Source organism: Lycorma delicatula, chromosome 4 (assembly GCF_047948215.1).
Source record: "Lycorma delicatula isolate Av1 chromosome 4, ASM4794821v1, whole genome shotgun sequence".
Taxonomy (NCBI): Eukaryota; Metazoa; Arthropoda; class Insecta; order Hemiptera; family Fulgoridae; genus Lycorma; species Lycorma delicatula.
In genome coordinates, this window is record NC_134458.1 from 8,677,701 (window position 1) to 8,699,350 (window position 21,650).

Sequence of the window (21,650 nt, forward strand, 5' to 3'; positions counted from 1 at the left end):
CTTATGAATATTATATAATTATGCATACAAAGATCCCTTACTCTCTGCTTTTCAGTCATAGCTTAATCAATTAAATAGAAAAAAGTATCATTCTTACATTTTTCACAATTATCTCATTTTCAAATCAAACCCCAGGGAAAAAATTCTGACTAACTTTTAGTCAACAAAGATTTGAACAAAAAAGGAGTTTGTAAGTAAAATTTTGCCTGTATTCTTTCTTTATATTTTTTGAGAGTAACTTAAGAATTAATTACACTGGTTTAAAAAAAAAAATGTTTGTTACATACATTCAATGAGGTGCGTCCTATAGTATATTTTGAGCTGATTTCAAATCACAAACCAAAAATGAATGGAGGGAGGGCAGGGTATTTTACTTACACAGATTTAAAGTAAGTTTGATTTTTTAAGGAATTATATAGCCTTTTCTTTTTCTGTTTAGACTCCAAAACCACCATAAGGTATTACTTCAGAGGATGAATAAGGATGATATTTATGAATGTAAATGAATGGTAGTCTTGTACAGTCTCAGGTCGACCACTCCTGGGATTGTTGTTAATTGAAACCCAACCACCAAAGAACACTGGTATCCATGATCTAGTATTCAAATTCGTATAAAGTAACTGCCTTTACTAGGATTTGAACCTTAGAACTCTCAACTTCAAAATCAGCTGATTTGCAATGATGAGTTCACCACTAGACCAACCCGGTAGGTTAATTATATAACCTGTAGTAGATATCTTATTTTCTTTAATTTTCTCCTGTATTAGCCTCAGGAATGTCCCTTTCAGTTTTGAGCAGTAATTGGGCAAGCACATTCTGGCTCCATTTTCCCTGGTAGTATATTTCCATTATTGATATATCCTAATGAAAGCATTCACTGTGCTCATCAATTGCATCACTAAGATTAGGTGAAGATAATTTTAAATGTGAATACAACATCTGTATTTTTAGACAATGAAATCTATAGACTTGAAATTTTGTACAAATAACTTTTAAATCCCACCCAGTCTTTTGAAATTAGTTAATCCTCTTCTTTTTTAGTTTTATCTAAGCGGGAAAGGACAATGGTTTAGAAACTAACAAATTTTCAAAATATGCGTATATTATTCTGAGTGTACACATTACAAGTAATATATTGTTTCTTGGCAAAAGGGAACATAAGTTTGTTGGTTTAACAATCTGTCCTAGTCTTTAGTAAGGGAGTGATACATGTAAATCACCTGAATTACAACAGACTCCTGCCTGAGTTGACTTCTGTGATGTTTGGAGTTCAATAATGTTTACTTTTAATCCAGATCCTGTAGTTGACAGTACGAAGGTGACAATTGTAGGTTTGAACATCAACCGTATTTTAGTAGGCATGCCAATATGTAAATGTATATTTGGTGCAGTGAAGAAGGCAATAGAAAACACTTCATCCCCACTTTTCTTCATAATTCCAATGCGGGTCACTTACTATCTTTGGAATGGGTATGCCAATTTTTGGAGTGATTTGTATTTCCTTCAGGTCACCCACTACTATTCTGGTTACGAGTGACCTGATATATATAACACACGTTCAATGAAGAATCTAATTCTTAAAATACAAAGTGATTACAAGTGAAATATACACTTTTGATAGCTTATAAAAAATTAAACTGGTGTATGTGAATCAGTAAATGATATGATTTTAAAAGTAATTTTTTGGAAGTTTATGTTGGTATATCTGCTCTGCTGCTTACGTCACTGACTGATGTGTCATGTTATCAGTCTGGCAAGATGGCTGCTATTGCAGTAGAGAAATTTTTTTGTATGTTCGAATTAGCCAAAACAAACTTGGTTACTGTCATGCAACATTTCAGAACAAAATATGGTAAATCACAAGATCAATTTATGACCGGAATAAACAGTTTCAAAATACAGAGTGTCTGTGTAAAAAGAAAATGGCTGGAAGACCACCTGCTTCAGAAGAACAAATTGATCGAGTTCGTGAGTTGTATCAATGTAGATCAGCAAGTTTAGAACTGCAAATTCCTCAACCAGCTGTGTGAAAATGCGTTATAAATTACAGTTAGTACAAAGTTTAAATGTCGACAACAAAGTCTTACATAAACATTTTTGTATGGAGTTGCAGGAATGTGTTGAAAATGACAATGAATTTTTTCATCGCCTAATTTTCTGTGGTAAATGTACCTTTCAAATTAGTGGGCAAGTTAATAGACATAATGTAAGAATATGAGATATTGAAAACCCAAGAGAAATTTTACAACATATACGTGATTCCCCTAAAGTGAACGTGTTTCGCGTTGTATCTCGTGAAAGGGTGTATTGGCCGCGCAAGTGAGGAAAACAGGTGTTTAATTATTGACCACCATGTAGTCCAGACTTAATGCCTTGCGACTACTTTTTACAGGGTTATATAAAAGACAAAGCTTTTGTACTGCCCCTTTCTGTTCATATCGACAACTTAAACCAACACATCACAAATTCTGTTACTACCATTGACTGGCATATACTTGCACATGTATGAATTTGACTACCATCTTGATATCTGTCGTGTTACAAACGAAACACACATTCAACATTTATAAATAAAAACTTAAAGAATTGTCAATATAATCATGGAAGTAATCATCTCAACTCTTAAAACAAATTTTAATAAGCTATCAAAAATGTATATTTTATTTGCAATCACTCTGTATTTTTTAACTATTGATTATAATAGACACTGGATATTTTTGTAAAATTTCACTGCAATATTAAAAGAATGTAGTACTAAATCTTTTTTAAATAATTTTGGATGTAGCATAAAATTGTAAAATATTTTATAATTTCAGTAAACCAAAACAGGATATTTTGAAAATGTTTATTGCAGTGAAATAATGTGTCTTAAAAAATGTTTTAATCCATTTTAAAAACATACGAATGCAGATTTTTTCCTATTGTGCTTTTACTTTTACAAGATGCAGAAAAAAGAATAGTAAATAAGTGATGGCGTAATAATATTGCACCATATTGGATATATTTGACAAATATTAAAAATAATCTATCCCCAACTTTCACTTCAACAAAAATTTGTTCATCCAAAATATCATCTAGAACTTTTAATACTGCTACTTTGTCAAAGGAATACTGGTGACACTGTTGTTAACAATGGCCATCTTAAAGTGAAATAAATAAATACTAAGTTATATGGTAGATAATACACGAGAATGATTTTCTTGATTAAGAAACCAAAGTACCTTGCATACTGGATAAACCTTTTTAATGTAAAGACTACTTTATGCAAGCCACATTAACAATCAGCATAGAACTTCACATGAAGAAGCAGCATAATTACCTCCAAAATGATGTTTTGAAAGAACTATTTCCATATATTCTGGAAACGAGTTAATATTTTTAAGTGTTATATTTCAGCATGCTATTCAATGAAAAAAATTATCATCAACATTAATGTCATCCTCACACTACAGTATCACAAGAACTGAACTAATCACTGACTACAAGAGAATTTAAAAATGTTTTGAGTTAAGAAAAAACTATCAAATTTTCAGTTTGATTTAATCAAATATAAAGAAAAATGTTTTGATTTTTACTATTTCTTGGTTAAACAATAGAAACAGTACTCTTTCCCAGAGAATTTTTTTTCATAAAACAGGATAACTGAGCCACAATAGTCCTATCACACAATGACATTTCCAGAAAAAAAATAGTTTCAAATATTATTACCAAGCAAAAAAAAGATCTGATAACTTTTCAATACAAAACTTTTATTCAGTTATTTTCCTTTAATATACAACTAAATACATTCATTTGTACTACTGATTTGGTGTAAAACTTACAAAACAAACATTGCTTTAAATTAAAATAAAAAAATAAACAATATTCAGTGACCTCATTTTTATAAAATAATTTACAATACAATCAAATCATAACTAATTAATTATTTGATGTTATGCAACTAAGTTTTTTCATGATTATGTTTGGTTTTTTTTTACATATTACAAATCTTCATAAAACTTTTGAACAAGCTCAGTTGCAACATAAAGAAAGCTACAGTACTTTCTGAAGAAAAAAAATGAATTGGCTTTACTACAAATTCATATACAAATACCATGAACAAATTCAGAGAAAATAAAAGCCCATTTTCATACTGGTTAATACAGATTATGATGAAGCACATGATTGAAGCTGTTATGAAATTGTTTACAAATTTATTAGTGCATTTTTAATAATGCATAGTTTTATTGTTGGTATTAAAATAATATCTTACAATTGTATTTCATTTTCATTTAGTAACATAAACAATAATTTTAAAATTTAAATAACAGTATAAAAGAACAGTTGTGCCATATTATTATCTCATCAGTTTAAAGAAAAAATTAATTTGTCAATTAAACAGCGATTTTTAAAACACAAAATCTACAACAAAAAAATTTGCTATGAAATCAGAAGGTAAGAAATCAATTTCAAAAAAAATTAATTCATTATAAATTTTATAATCATAAGAATTTCTAAAACTCAAAAATAAATCTCATTAGATAATAATTTTAGTCTTTGTGAGATAGTACAACACAAGTTAATGGTTTTTCATACACACATACATAAAATGATAAGTAGGGAAGAACATCTCTCAAGATAATATATGCAGGAAATTATAAAAATCTCTGGAGTTGTTTCTACACATAAGCATGTAAACAAACAAACTTCCTTTACCAAGAAGTGTCCAGTACTTTAGAGGAGGTTGATTGAGGAGATTTTGTAAGAAGTGACCAGAAAAGAACTCTGTAACAACTTGTTGCTAGGAATAAGTGGCCAAATTAAGGACTGTATATTAAGATCTGAAGAGTTGGTTAATTTTTACTAAAATATAAGTAACAAGGTAAAAACTATTATTACAGACAAAAAAAATGGAATACATAAAAAATTTCTTTTAAATAATTAATGTTTTATTTAAAAATTAACTTTTAAATAAAATAAATTAACTGCTTATTATGAGTTTTGAAGTAGAAAAGGATAGAACTATTAAGTTCTAGTTCTATGAGATATAAGATAAATATAGCCTTATTTAAAAAAAAAAATTATTTAACTTCTGCAAATACTGATTATCAGCTTTAAGCTATTTTCAGGCTTGACAAACAGCATATACACAAAAGTTGCCTCCTTACCTCATTTTATTCTCAAAAAAAGAAAACAAATACCCAAAATAAGTTAAAAGAATTAGGGTGCATATCATATACAACTGAAAATGTATTTTAGGGGCAGATTAGACTGAATTTTAAAAATAATCCTGGGAAAATCACACTGCAAGAGATAACTACTGACACTTTTCTATAATTCAGGGATAAGATTTTTTTACCACAGATAACCAATATCAATTAATTTTTCACAAAATTATAATTCATCAAGAATAAATTAATCTCCAAGAAGCTGATGGTGAAAAAAGCCTTTGCATTGAAGAGTTAATCAATAAAATATAGAAATCGACTACTATTTACATAAATTTCATTAAGGTTAATGACTTGAGATCAGTATTTGAAAAATCAGATAAACAATAATGCAACACTTAAATCTACTACTTTCCTGCCAGTTTAATAGTTTTTATTGGCACTGAAATTATCTTCTTATTAAGAGAAAAAATACCATTTAAAAACTTGAAATATTTTACTTCAGATTTCTGATGTACTACCTATCCAGACAGAAATCTGAAATGGATAGTCCTTTTTAATACAATATATACAAGTGAAATTGTAAAACATCTATATATTAAAAAGAATTTGGAAAACAAACAAAAAAAATTTGTTTTTCTGCAATTATAGCATAACTAATTTAGTTATAGACTTTGTTGGAGTCTTAAAACATGCCACACATAACCTGCATGCATCGAATATGCTTACTCAATTATGAAAGGAGTTTCTGCTAACCAATGATTACTGGTAATGTAGATCAATTCCAAATGAAAAAAGATTTTGTCAATTTTGTGAAATAACTTGTAAGTACTAAAAATATGTTAAAAATTTAATTTATATTTATATTTTGTTTTAAATTCTATTAAATAAACCATCTAGTACAGAATATTGAGAATATATATATTATTTTCAATCATGAGAGGTTGCAGTATCCCACAAAAGTACTTCCATGAAAAATTAAGGTAAGATATGTCTTATCTCAATATTCTGTACTAGGTGGTTTATTTAATAGAATTTAAATGTAATTTACAGTACAGAATAAAAATATGAATCTTAAAGATTAATTTCAGTAAAATAAATAAATATATATACATATATTTTATAAATACTAGAGGACCTGTGCTGCACTGTAGGATCAGTAAATAAAATAATTAAGTAATAATTTTAATATATAGATTCGTAACTTACTGTGTGGTTCATAAGACTTCCAGAAAACATTAGCTGTGCATTGACCCTTTGGTTTAATTTCCACTTCCACATTTTAAAATGATTTTGAGGCTGATAAGGCAATGTAAAATTTTCCATGGCTAAAAACTGGTTCACGTAAGTAGATTCCTACTTGATCCAGTTTGTCCTTGCAAAATATAAAGGAAATTGTCTTTGTTTAAAAGAAAGACAAGTATTGTTAAATGGCATCAAATCAATTCGAAGCAGAAGTACCTGTTGTCCGACATTCATATCTGTTATAATTTCCACATACAAATTGTTTTCATACATTTTTCAGACTAACAGTCTCGTTCCATTCAACAATCCCTTCACTGGATTTAAATTTTGCAGCAATATTACAAATCCTTCTTTTAATGTCAACATGTGAAGCAGCAAACCACTAATTTTGTGTATTTAAAAATCTGATAGGAAACTGCCACATTTCAATCTCTTCCTCTATTATCAATATATTCACACTCATATAAGTTCTCGATTCTCCTGGCATAAGATCTGATACCTTTCTGTTAATTTTGTCACAATGTTGATTTTTAGGTGCTAGAATTGCAATATTTGAATTATCTAGAACGGAGTTAATACTTCTACTGTATATTTCACTAACATGTTTGAAATCACGGAGGTAGGCAAGTCAAACAGGTTTTAATTGTTGGACAGGACATTCATAATTTCTGATTGTAATAAAAAATTTGCAAATTCACATTCAACTGCCTTGGCTCTCATATATTTATTAAGTTTGAATATTATTAAAAGTGGCCACAAAGATGAAAATTTAATCAATTTCTGCACTGTAGCAGTTCTTGATGTACGAGGCACAAGTAACACTTCTTGAAAATCTCTTCCTAAATGATAATCTTCCCACCAAACAGCACTTATATCTTTCAATAAGCAATTTATGCACATCAAAGAATGCTTATTTGCTTGATCCCAGATGATCAACTTAGCAGAACAAATAACATCAGCTTCTTTACTGTTTTACGTTTAAACTTGTCGGAGAATTTTCATGTAGATTTAATGATATTTTGAAGTCGCTATGAATTGTACAACCATGAGAAAGCAACATTGCAGCAATTCCAGTCCATGCTACAGAAATAACTTATTGTCCTAACTGACTGCAACTGTGGATTAAACTGATAAATAAATGTTTTACCTGTACCACCAGAACCATCTAAGAAATACACATTGCTAACACTTGTATCATTTTTGTGACTAAAGTTGAGAATATTATCAATTATGGCACATTATTCTGAATTTGCATTCGATCCATAATTTGAATTTTTTTTATATCTGTAATTTGTGGTAATGATCCATCTATGGTAGGCAAATCAAAAGATGAAAAAGAAACCATGAAGTTTCAGCGTTTCTGAAATACCTTGAAGTTAATTGATAGATTTTTCAATGGTATGAGTTCGGTAAAAGTCTTCAGATATTGAATCTTTATGTAAATTCCATAAATTCAGACCATCAAATGGCGACTGAAATATAAATGCGCATAGCTGTTGAAGTTGAGATGGCCTCTTTCAAATAATGTTGCCATTCAACATCATTAATACAAACTCTCTTGCCATTGCTGCTTTGAAGATAGGATATGTAACATTTTTGTAAGTCCTCAAAACTAGTTGCACCTACTACATCAAGTAAATGATACCACTCTTGATCAGGTGACATTGTACATTCGACCTATGGTTTTTGAATAATACTTCCATATATGCTACTGATCTCCACTCCGTATAATGAACAGGCTCTTCTGGATAAGTATGACTCTATGCAGTCGATTTGATGTTCAACTTCAACCATACAACTAATTGTGTATTATGTAAATCAGCTTTCATTATTGCCTCAGGTGAATCACTCTTGAAGTACACATTTTGATATTCTGGCAAGCAAACTACATTACGTGAATGTGTTTGTTAATGTATAGAGTATGCAATTGTGCTCCATACAGCTTCAGTTGACCATTCAGGAAAAAATTTATTTCATCATACTGTAATATCCACAGTGCAGCAGTCATGACCTTGTACACATATTCATGAATGTACTTGATAGAACATACACTTGAACAGATTTCCACATTTATATGAGCACAAAAGTAAATTAGAAGGAAAAGTGAATTTATTGCTTATTTCAACGCACTCTCCCTGAATACATTTAGTTATAGTTCTTCCATTGATATAGTGGATATTCATTAACATTTTAAGTTCCTCAGTGAATGGTTCTGGGAAATCTTATTTATATTGGCCATTTTCCATACAAATGCAAGAAGGATTCTGTTGACTGCATGGTCCATGTTCCTGTGAGCTTCAACCAGTTCATAAAGTATTTCATTAGAAGGATCAGGGATTTCAGTTGATAAAACTTTAAAAATAATTTTAGCGCCAAATTATTTAAAAATGTGAAAGTGGAGATTAAACCAAACGGTCAAAGCACAGCTAATGTTGTCTAAAAGGAAGTTTTACGAACTACACAGTAATTATCTATATATTAAAATTATAACTTAGTTTAATTTATTTACTGATGTGGCAGAGCAGCACAGGTACTCTAGTATATAGAAAAAAAAACATATATATATATAAAATAAATTACATTTTTAACATATTTTTTAATACTTACAACTTATTTCACAAAATTATGGACAATAAATGATTTTTTCAATTGGAATTGATTTACATTATCAGTTAGCAGAACTTTACTCTGATCAAAATTTTTCTAAAGCAATTGCTACAAAAGTGGCAATATTGTGGATGTCACAATTTTTTTTTATAAATAATTTTCAATATAGTTCCATTTTTTTTAATTGCAGAGTTATAAAGCTCTTCTCTTATCCATACATAACAGCTATGCCTAAAAAGTAATTCAGAAGTTAGAAGTCAATAGTATAACATTACTAACTTTGTTGAACATTTTCACAAAATAGGGCTCCACTTATGGGATTACTAAATAACATTTAATGTAAATAATTGTTTTATTTAAATTTTGTAACATTTTTTTAGCAGTTTACGACTGTTACGGTCATTAGCCAGTTATAAATACCAATAGCATTCACCGTTGTAAAACTTCAACAATCTATGGGAACTAGTTTAGCTCTAGTCATTTACTTCACATCCAACTATTTCTAGGATTCTAATACCCTGAGATGTTGTAGGTGTTGTGTAGCTATCAGAACAGTTTACCATCTTATCCAGGATGTATTATTACTAGGGTCATGATAATATGTGGGGTCCTAATAACTGATTCATAGTTAAAAATTGAGAGTAAATTATAAATCTTTCTACAGCAACATAAAACTATGACAAAATATTAAACAAATAAAACTTCGTTACAATTTCATTAAAGTTCTTTGAATATAAAATTCTGAAGTAGTTGAATATTTACACAATCAACACAATGATCAGCAATAGCTGAGCAAGATGAAAATTAATAGGTAACATAAAGGATATTTATCCTATCATTGATTATATATATCATAGCTAAATTTATCAAAAAAATCTTGTATTTACTTTAAAAATGCTGTAAAACTATTTAAATGATCACTAATATATAGTAACTTGTCATATGACAGTTCAGTTACTGGCATGTATTATATAACTTGGATAATTTATATTTTTTTTGTAATTGCAATAATTTATAAAATACTTCAAGGTAATTTGTCATCTTTTACCTTCTGACAAATATTTATGATAGTGTCTTCAATTTAGAGAAAAAATTGTAATTAATGTATGTTCTTTTAAAAGCATTTATGAGAATGATTTATATATAAAAGCCTAACTAACGATGGACTGTAACATCCTCTGTATGATACAATTGAAGGCTGCCAGTTCCAATACTCATCCTGATGTGCTCTTTTGAAATGTTTTTTAACATTATCTTCCCATATACTTCTTGTTATACAAAGGAGTTTTGCAACAATGTTTTCACCCTTCTTTTAAAGTGGGTCAAATTGAGGAATCCATATCTATACAGAAAAAAAAATACTCTATATCTATCTTGGAAGACCCAAGCTTTACTGTCGCCAGTTTATAAGACAAATTTTGTACTCTCTTCTTTCCATTTTGTGTTTTTAATTGTAATCTATCCTAGACCAACATCTTAAGTCTATTATACAGTCCTTCCATTCAACTACTGGTTTTGCCCTACTTCATCTTTTCTTAGTGTTTCTTCTATAACCACTCTTAGCTTTCTTTTTACAATCATGGCAAAAACTAGTTAATTATGATTCATAACAAAAAATCTTTAATTGTACTTTTAATGCTAATTTATAACACTTTTTATGTGATTATTGATTTTTTTTTTTTTGGACAGACTCATATAATAACAAAAATCTTGGTAATATAAAATCAGTTAAATATGTTTTTTTTAATTTCTATTTTTTATTGTATGGAAATTTAATTTTTTCTTATTTTTAACAGATTTTATCTTAAGAAATGGTACATAAACAATAAAAAAAAAAAAAAAATGCTACCAAATCTAATGTGTCGTTGTGAGTCTAATTCTTTACTATTAACTGGCTGTTGTTAAAATAAAATTTGTCCTAAAGTGCAAAGGGGATTTGACAGACATCCACCAGTGCTTGCATCAAAGCTAAGTTTGAAGCAGATGGATCTGTTCACAATGTCCAAAAGCAACATTCTGGAAGTCGTACAAGAGAACAACTGTTGGAAACCCTCCTCCTAGGCCCAGAGAACTTTTTACAATTGGCTCATGAGATAAGAATCCCAAAGTAAAAAAGGGATTCCCTTCAAAAGCCATTGAATTCTGAGGCGAGTCCATTGGGAAAGTGACATCCCAACACTAACTCACAGTCTCATGAAGATGATCTTGACAAGATTTGAATTTTCAAACAAAATTATCTAGAAAAATAAGACCACCTTTAAACTAACTGGCATAATTAATTGACACAATTATACCTTCTGGGTTCCTCAAAATCCCCATGTTACTGTGGGAACACCATTTGAACTTACCTGAGATTGCACTATGATGTGGGATATCAGCACTGGATATTCTAAGACCATTTCTTTTTTTGACTGGCTGACACTGTTGAGAAAGAGATTTACTTCTGGAAAGATAGAGCACTTCCCTACTACCACTGTGATGTAATTCATCTGAACACAGGAAATGGGAAAGCGATAGCACTGTGTTTCCCCAACCTCATGCTGGTAGACATTTTTTATGGAAATACCTAAAAGGATAATGCCACAAAACCAACAGCTGATGAGCTAAAAGGGAGTATCTCGCAATTCCAAATGAAATGATTCATAATGTTTGTGAACCCACTGTTCCAGGTTATGTTCTGGAAAATGATGGTAGTCAGTTTGAACATATATGAATATTCATGGGGAACTAGACTTATTCTCCAAAATTAAAAACAACTGAACTTGAATATATGTTAATAATCATAGCATGTTACAATCAAGTAAAGTGTGAATATTTTAGAATACCTGTGTAATTATAGATTATATAATTTTTTTTTTTCACCACATAAATCAGTCTTAAAATTCTGCTACTAATAGTTTAACATCTGTTTTGAGAATAATTATAAAATAAGCTGGCTGAACTTACATGTAGAAAACTACCAAAAAATTATGTGTGCTAGCGTCGATTGAACATTCACAATCTCCCTCATTTCACATTTGTATCATCCCATTTAATGAAATCAACACCCTGCATGAACTAAAAAGGTTGTACGTACAACTAGCCTCGCAATTTAAAAATGTAATTTTTAATGAAATATCAAAAATACGACAAGATTTATGCAATTATAACAATTTTCTCACAAAACAAAATAAATTATTATGGATTTTGTTGATTTTTAAGAAAAAAATTGTCATGATCAGAGTGCAGTATTACACTTTGGAACTATTACAATGAGAAATAAAAGAAAACTTACAAATAGTACTACTTAAGGAAAAAAAGGTTTTTTTTTTTTTTCTTTTATTATGTCCAAACATAAATATGTAGTAGCAGGACTTGTTCCTTATTCCAACTGAATCAATCTGTAGACCAGTTATAAAAAAAAAGTTACATCATGTAATTGTGTACATAAACTTCAATTAGATGCAATTGATTTAACTCTTTAATTTCAACGGTATTTATTTACACCCATTACTGTGTATATCTGTTACCTACAGCACTATTTCCACAATAGATAACACGGGAACAAAATTATAATGATAAAAGAAAGTAGTGGAACAGTAAATTATAAGATAAAAGTAATCATTATTAACTTACATTTGTTCAGAATAAAAATCTTTGTTAGCCATCTAATGTGATAAAAACACCAAATGACCGTCATCTATCATTCTTGCATATGAAGATATTACCTGTGTACAGCATTTAATGCCACTTGCACAGACCAAGGGATTGTTTTTAGGACAATCTACTACACACAGATTCAATCTGCAAGATTAAATTACAATGATAAAACATACAGGATCTAAATAACACAGAACAACTTCTTTTTTAATGTTAACACCAATATTTCCTATTTCCTAGTTTTTAGGGTTTTGACAGGTGTAACATTTTATTCTAAATTATTTAATTTCATTTCACTGAAACTGTTTGTAGTTGTTTAACAAGCTGTACCTTTTAATTAAATTCAAGGTATATTGCAAATCTACAGAAATGCAAAAAAATTTAATAATGTTTTTTATCTTTATGACAGTCAGTGAATATACTATTCTCAAACAAAATAAATCCTTTAACCTGAAAATTACTACACGCTAATTTCTTTCGGCTAAAATTGCTTCTCTGAATGATATCACAAGATTATTAAGAAGTTTGTAATAAAATATATGTTAATAGCAAATTTTTTTCCTTCTTTAATTACAATAAATTTGTCTTCTTATTTTTTAAAATGATTTTGTTAATGTATTCTAGGTTATTATAATATTGTATATAATCATCTTCATATTTCTTGATTATTGTAATACCTTTTTGTTTGAGTTATTATCAAATGAGACAAAGAAGTATAATTCACAATAACAAAAAATCGCTGAGGACATACATCATTATGGATGATGTATGTCCTCAGCGACATACTTTTTGTTATTTACACACTTTTGAAAATATGATTCAAAGGGAATGGTTTAGTAACATAACCGAGTATGAGCAAGGTATAAATATATTAAAAAAAAACTAAAAAAACTAAAAATTTCAATTATAAAAAATATATGTATACAGCTTAGAACAGAAAATTTATACATATATAAACAAAGATCTAGTACAAATTAACTGAAAAAAAAAAACTGTTATCTTTAAACTAATACACTCCTGTTCTCATGAAAATTATGAAAAAAATAATTGATACTTATATCAAATACATTGTCAAAATTTATCATTTAATTTACCTTAAAAACACCCTCACACACACACACACACACACACAAATCTTATCTTATTTTATACATAAATCTTATCATAAATGAAGCAAATAATATTTAATAATGATAATGAATACAAAAGTGAATGAGGTACTTAATAATTTTACAAAAAAACTAATTTAACAATGATTATAAAACATAACAATATCTACAAAAAAATGGTAATTTTAATGGTATGCTGACTACAAAATACCACTAAAATAATATAATAATCACTTACTAATAATAGATATCACAAGAGTAATTGTTACAAAAACATAAATAAGTATTTAATTACAATTATTTACAGAAAAAGTAACCAATAGATTTAAAGTGCTATTGACTGATAAATAAGATGATATTTTAAACATTAAGAATTATTTATATAAACTTCAATAACCTTATTGTTTAATGTAGGTTTAGAATACTCACAATTTTTCAAATTACTTTTAACCTTGTACAAAACCTTTTTCATTGAGTTGATATCTTTCTTTATAATTTTAAGTTATCAAAAATATGCAAGGAACTCTCTAATAAAAAAAAAAAAAAACTGTTATAAAACATTCTATGTACAGAAAAATCTGAATCATTAATCCAATTTATTCCATTTAACCAAAGAGTACAACTACAATAGCTATCTCTACACAGAATAATACTATAAAAAATGCCAACTGTGAGAAATATTATATGGAATGGAATAAAAAATTTTACACGTCAAATAATGTTTGGAACAATGAACATTGAATCTTGTTTGTGGCACCTAAAATAAAATTATTTTACATCATAAAAATTAATTTTTTCATTTTTATAATCTTGATGTCCTCTTTGCTAAAAGGTACAAGATTATCAAAAACAATAAACCAAAAATGCTTTTTGTTTTAAAATTAAAAAATTAAACAAAATAAGCAACGTCACATTACCTTTTAAAAATTAATAACTATTTAATTCATTGACATTTAACAGATAAACATCTAAAGATATCAGAGAAAGTAAAATTAATGGATATAATAGTATTTTTTAAGAACACATTCTATGCATAAACAAAATACTGTTACTTATCATAAGTACATTTAATTAAATATATAATTACACATTTTTAAGGTGAAATAAAAAATAAACTAACCAAAACACCATAAAACAATGTCAAATAATAGTATAAAGCAACTGTCTAATTTGTATAAAAAAATTAACCCTTTTAAGAGTATTACTTCATAAGATGTTCTGCATGTGTTCTAAGGAATTGGAAAATATTCTTTTGATCAAAATTTTATCTTTATAATATATAAATTAGAAATGTGTTTAAATTTAGCTAACGTTAACAAAACTTTTTCAAGTATATTTATTAAAAATAAATACCAAAACCAAAATAAAAACAGAACTTCTGTTAACAACAAAAGGATGTATATGTAAACTTTCCAAGCAAAAATTTGCACTAATTCTGAGCAACATAAAATGTAAAAATGTCATATTATCTGATGCTGACACAATTTCAAAGCAAGATCACACAATGGTTTTCTACAAAAGATAACAGATTATTTTTTACAGGATTGATTATTTTATTAGTAAACTATTATGCATGAATTTACAAATAAATTCAAGCAACAAATTCTCTACAAAAGTAAATATACATTGAAGTTATCAGAGAAGGTAAAATTAATATAAATAAAAGTAAACTGATAAAAACAATTAAGAGAATTCAGCAAGGAAAGTCTCATGCTTAACAGACAGAAAACTGTTTACATATATAATGGTCACAAATAATTAATAATTATTTAGTCCAATGTCATTAATATTTTAGATAAAAGAAAATCGATCCAAACATCACATCAATAAAAAGTAGCAATTTTAGGTATACAACATTTTGTTAACAAAAATAATTAATTTTGTTAATAATTATTAACAAAATAAATCCTTTATCAAAATTACATAGAATATATGGATAAAATTAAAATTAATTACAGAAGCAGTTAAACAAAAAAACTGTACATCACAAAGGCTATTGAAATTTATAATTTGTTATCACAAGACATTTTAATGCAATATTTTTTTTTAAAATTCATCAACTTATTGAAACATAAAAAAACATATAAAAAAAAATTAAAAATACGCAAAATCAAACTCAAATATATTATAAATTAATAATGAAAATATCAGAAAATTAATAAAGATGACAACATAATAAGAAAGGTTCACAGGAAACATTTAATGCTGCATTGGTTTATTCATAATTTAGAGAACAAAATACATATAAACAATATGAACATAATGATGAAAAATTTGATTAACATATTTATATACACATCATGCACTCTTTCTCACTATAATAATATACTGATCATTCGTTGTATCTTCATAATAATAAACTGATAGTTGTTAACAGTATATTACACTTGCATAAAGTTCTATTTAACAAAATATACATAACATGACAAATTTATACATACTTACGAACAATTTTATTATAAAAAATTATTATACCTTTAGTCATGTACACTACAATCTGTGTTGCTCATTTTAGGCTTTTTAATACAGTTTAAAATATGGAATAACCTCACTATAAATTCAGTTGTTTCTTAAAAAACTGAACATTTAAGTTGCACTGACTGAATATCTGTTTTGATTAATGTCATTTCCAATTAATTTTAAGAAATAAATCAACATTTTTAAAGACATAACTGGATAGACTACTAATGTAACAAAATCATTCTTCTTGAATATATACAAATCGTATTACAATGCGATCACTGCAATAATTTAAAGAATACAAATTAAAACAAACTTACACAAAAACCAAATAATTATTTGGAATCAGTCAAGTTACCTTTTTTAATTCAAATAAAAAAAAAAACTACTTTGGATTGAGAACAGAGGTTAATAAACAGGCATTAGATGTACAATTATTAATCATTGGATAATACTTACTATCTCTTTGATTCTTATGACTACAATCCGAATGCGAGTGGTGACTTTTAAATAAAGGTGTCAAGACTTTAAGAAAATCATACAAGGAATATTTTTCTTCATGAATTTTATGTAATCCTTAATGCATTTTTAACCACTAAAGAGTCAATATCAATTAGAACTTTATTCACTGCAGATAACCATTAATAAAAATTATAAATATGGCACAGAAATTACACTATAAAACTTTTTTTTATCAAGTTACTTATACGGATGGAATACTAATCTGGCCTGGACATTAGCACTACAGTAAAATCTCTCTATAGCAGATATACTTGCTACACCTTTCACATTACTACATAAATGCCAATTTTAATCGTTCTATTATGGCAGACAATTCCAAGTATTTATTAACTTTTTTAATAATAGTGTATTTAAACTCTGTAATCCTACATAAACTGATATTTACAGTAATATCTAGTTAAACCCTTTGCTCCCATCACACTGTTTTAAGATTTATATGCTGAAAAAAGTTTGTTAGTTTTTTATCCTTCAAGAAACGAGCATCAACTTAATAACACTTTCTTGACATGATACTTGTCACATCAAGAAACTGAGATGTTATAAAAAGTTATTAGGGAAACAAAGCAGTTTGGTTAAACTTTGAACTTTTTGATGAACCTCACTTACAGAATAAAAATTTAATACAGACAGATTAAATATCTTATCTTATCATAAGCAGAAAATTGTATGGTGCAGATTGATGTTACTGGATGAAAGGACATTAAAATATTTATGCTATCAAATATAGGGAAAATCTTTCAGCAGAAAAACCAAAATGTAATGAAACGACTGAAGAAAAATAAATTTATACATATTGTTAAAAAAATTAATGAAAAAATGCAATGTGTACACTGCAAAAGTGGAGAAAAATGATAAATTTGCAATAAACAAAAAGCCCATTTTTACACCTTGAATGAATGAAACTTAATGTGATTTAGACAATGATTACCCATTCAATGATCGGAACAAATTAACATTTTGTCATCGCTCAAGAAAATAAACTTTTACTTTTTTTTTGTAGGTGTCAAAGAAGACGTAGCGCAACTACAGTGAATTTAAATGATGATGTGGTCTTGGAAAGCATCACTTGACTCAGATTAATAGAAAACAGAAATGAAACTGGACAATACTTAGTACCACACATACATAAGCAATCATTAAATTAACCATCTCTACCTGTTTTCCTTTACTCTGTAAAGGAAAACTTGTCTGTTAAATTTTTAGATTGCACATAAATTTCAATATAAAATTGACAAGTACCGAATTTGAAAAAATAAACAATGAGGAATTTAAAAATATCATTGTAAAGAATATAATTTTTTTCCTAAAGTAAATAATAAGTTAACTATTTACTTAAATTTTTGAAGTGACCATGTCGGCTATACTGCTTTATTTTATAATTTTGACTCAATGTTTTATAATAAAATGATGTGATTGTGTATATATATATATATATATATATATATATATATATATATACAGAGTGACTTATGGGAAATGGATGTTTTTTGAACAGCCAGTGCATTTTTGTTACAGGTGGTAGGGAGATTGAGGTTAGGTAATTCACTTGAGTACAGCCTACCATTTTAGTCACAATGGAGCAGTGGACGATACAGCATCGTGTTTTCGCATGTGATAATTTTATTTGAAATAATGCATCTATTGTCATAACACAGCGGATCTTTTGTCACCACTTCAACATTGGTCGGAATGGCACAGTTCCAAGCCAAAACACGTTAAGATGGGTTGAGGTGTTTAGAACAACGGGAACAATAATAAAGAAAAAGCCACCAGGCCCTACAAGAACCGTAAGGATGCCCGGAAACATGGCCAGAGTGAAAGTGGCATTAATCGGGAGTCCAATTCAATCTGCACGAGAACTAAACATGAGTTATGATTATGCGAGGAAGATTTTACAACTTGATTTGAAATTCCATCCGTGTAAAATGCAGGTGGTCCAGCAACTCAAAATGGGGGACTATGAACAAAGAAAAGACTTTGCAGTGTGTATTCAAGTGTTTACCACCACATGAGTGACATAATTTTCAAAAAATGACTATTTTTAATTAAATAGTATGTTTTGACCTTTATTTGTGTAACAATAAAATAATATTATTTTGAAAATTAACTGTACTGCTCAGCTGAAAACCATCCGTTTCCCATAAGTCACCCCTATATAAATATGAAACATCCTGTTACAGTAGGGGAAAAATTTTGGCCACTTCAAAGCTGTTACAGAGAGATTTCACTATAATTTATAATGCATTCAACAATAATCATGGTCAAAAAGCAGTTGTTCATACATATATAAATTTTGTGAATCTATCTTAGGTCATGAATTAAAACCCTTATATTTTAAATCTGTAATTAGAAGCTTGGGATTGATATCAAATATTTTTGAAAACTGTGTCACAGTGAGATTCATGTTTTGATTTCCGAGTACTAAGCTGGTTTTTAAAGAAGCATAATTTTCAACTGTTCGAGGTTTACCATAATAACTGAACTCCTGGGCGGTTAAAGAATCTGTATCGAGATAATTCTGTAACTTTAAATTTCTCTTCCATGTGTCAGGTAAATGTGTGGTAGATTTCCTTGCAGTCTGTCGTTTTACAATGTTTCTTGGTCCCATTGCGGTTGATTTTCGAGCTGTATAGATCACCTTAACCGGAGGTGAACACTCTGTAATCAAATCACTTGACATAATAGGTTTTAAATGTCCAGAAGCAGTCACTTTATGCACATCTTTTAAATGTACCCTGCCGGTGGCAGGGCTACTAAAAACTGTATCGCAAAGTATACATTTATACAACAAATGGATCTTTAAATGGGAAATAGCTTCAGTTTGTTCATCACAGGCAAAATCACAGGTCGGGCAGTGATAGAGTCTATTTTTCTGAACTTGAGGCATTGAATCTTCTGGTGAAAGATCATCAGCGATCTGAGGTTTCATCACAACTTTCATTTTGTAATGTACTCTTTTATTAACATGTTGCAATTTAAAATGTTCTCGAAGGGAAATAAGAGACTGTGTCACAAAATCACAAGATACTTCACCACACTCAAACCTCCTTCCTTCTTTAAATCGAACTTGAACCTGCTTATTATGTGGATGAGCATTGTAGTTATGGACATACAGTTCTTTCATGGTACCCATTAAACCGCATAATCTACATTCAAAAATATCGCTACTTTCATCTTCACTACTATCATTAATCCCTCCACAAGCGGTCATCGCTCCAGGACTCACTGGTTGCAAAGTTTTAGAATCTACAAGTCTATGCATTAAAGGTAAGAAGGTGCTGTGCTTTTTTGCAAGGTGGGCTTTCATACTTCTTTCTTGAACAGTTGTTACAGTGCAATAACCACAAATCCACCTGCAACATAATACTGGCAGTTAAATTAAAGATAACAGAATAAATTATAAAGTATCAGGACATTTGTTATTTACAATAAATTTCTCATATATATATTATATATATATACGTATATATAATATTGTCCTACAAATTTTAAAATTTACACAAAAAACTATGTAGAATTATAAATTCAATAAATTTCAATAGAATGTTTAAAATTAATACTGAAATAAGTAAAAATAAATATAAAAGTGTTTCAATATAATAATATTGTATGTAAAACTAAATTATGTGCAGAAAATTTCAGAGTAAAACAGGAGATAAGATATGCTTACTATAGGAGAAACTGTACAAATATTGAATTATACAATATGCATTTAAATTTATTAAAAGTTTTGGGTAACACTATATTTAATTGTATCTATAATTTTATAAAAATTAACATTAATATTAAAAGAAAAATAATAAAAACAAAATACAAAAAAATAAATGGTTTGATAAATAAAAAACAGTGGTAATAATATAATAAATAAGAATGATAACATTTATAATAAAAATTATCAAACAATAAATAAAGAAAGTATAACTTAACCAGATATTGATAATACACAGGAAAAATCAGATAAAATGAAAATTTAGTACATTTAACTTGCCAATTAATAATATAGATAAAATTATTAGAAGTGCAATAATAGATTCAGAATATAATATCAGTAATAAAATTAAAAATGTAAGCAATAACAAAAACTTAATTCATAATGAAAACTCAATAATAAATAAAAATAAAATACATAAACTAAAAAATAAATTAAAAAGAAATAATTGTATAACAGTAAAATCTGATAAAACAACTCCTGTCATTTCAACTGATGAAAATAATGAAAACGGTTTTAAAAAAATTAATGACCCAACCAAAAATTTTTTTAAAATTCTAAAAGACTTCATAGTAGACTATACCTATAAGCCTTGTGCCGCAAAACTCACTGGTCTGCCAAAGTTGCATAAGAAAGGTATCCCTATGAGACCATTACTTAATTTCAAAACCTCTCCCAGTTATATAATTACCAAAATTATTGATAAAATAATCAGAACAAAAATTAATTTAGAATATAAGTACCATGTAAAAAATAGGTATGAATTGATTGGTAAATTAAATATTAGTAATAAAACCAAAATAAGTTTCGACATAACTAATATGTACCCCAGCATTCCCATTGATTATACAATTTAAATAACAAAAAACAAGTTAAAAAATATATAAGACCCAAAATTTATAAATAATATTATAATAATAATTAGAAATATATGTAAACAAAATTATTTTTTTTTTAATGGAACCTGTATACACAGGAAGAGACTTTACCTATGGGTTTTCCCTTATCTGCTATAATGGCAGAAATTTATCTGCAATATTTTGAAAGTAAAGTAGTTCATGATTTAAATCAAGTACATAAGATTTTATTATGGGTGAGATATGTGGATGATCTTTTAGTTATATATGAACCGATTATAAATAATGAATATGAAATAATTTTAAATAAATTAAATTAAAATTTACATATGAAACAGAACATAATAGAAAAATA

The 21,650-nt window shown here is 28.0% G+C and overlaps 1 protein-coding gene across 3 annotated transcripts in view; it reads right to left on the reverse strand.

Moving 5' to 3' along the window:
• Window positions 1–18,194: 18,194 nt before the first annotated feature.
• Window positions 18,195–21,650, reverse strand: part of LOC142323088 (uncharacterized) — a 162,982-nt gene continuing 159,526 nt past the window's right edge. For all 3 annotated transcript variants that reach the window (XM_075362262.1, XM_075362261.1, XM_075362260.1), the window contains exon 25: window positions 18,195–20,082. In XM_075362262.1, coding sequence (XP_075218377.1) covers window positions 19,041–20,082 — 1,042 coding nt within the window. In that variant the 3' untranslated portion in view covers window positions 18,195–19,040. The remainder of the gene's footprint in view (window positions 20,083–21,650) is intronic.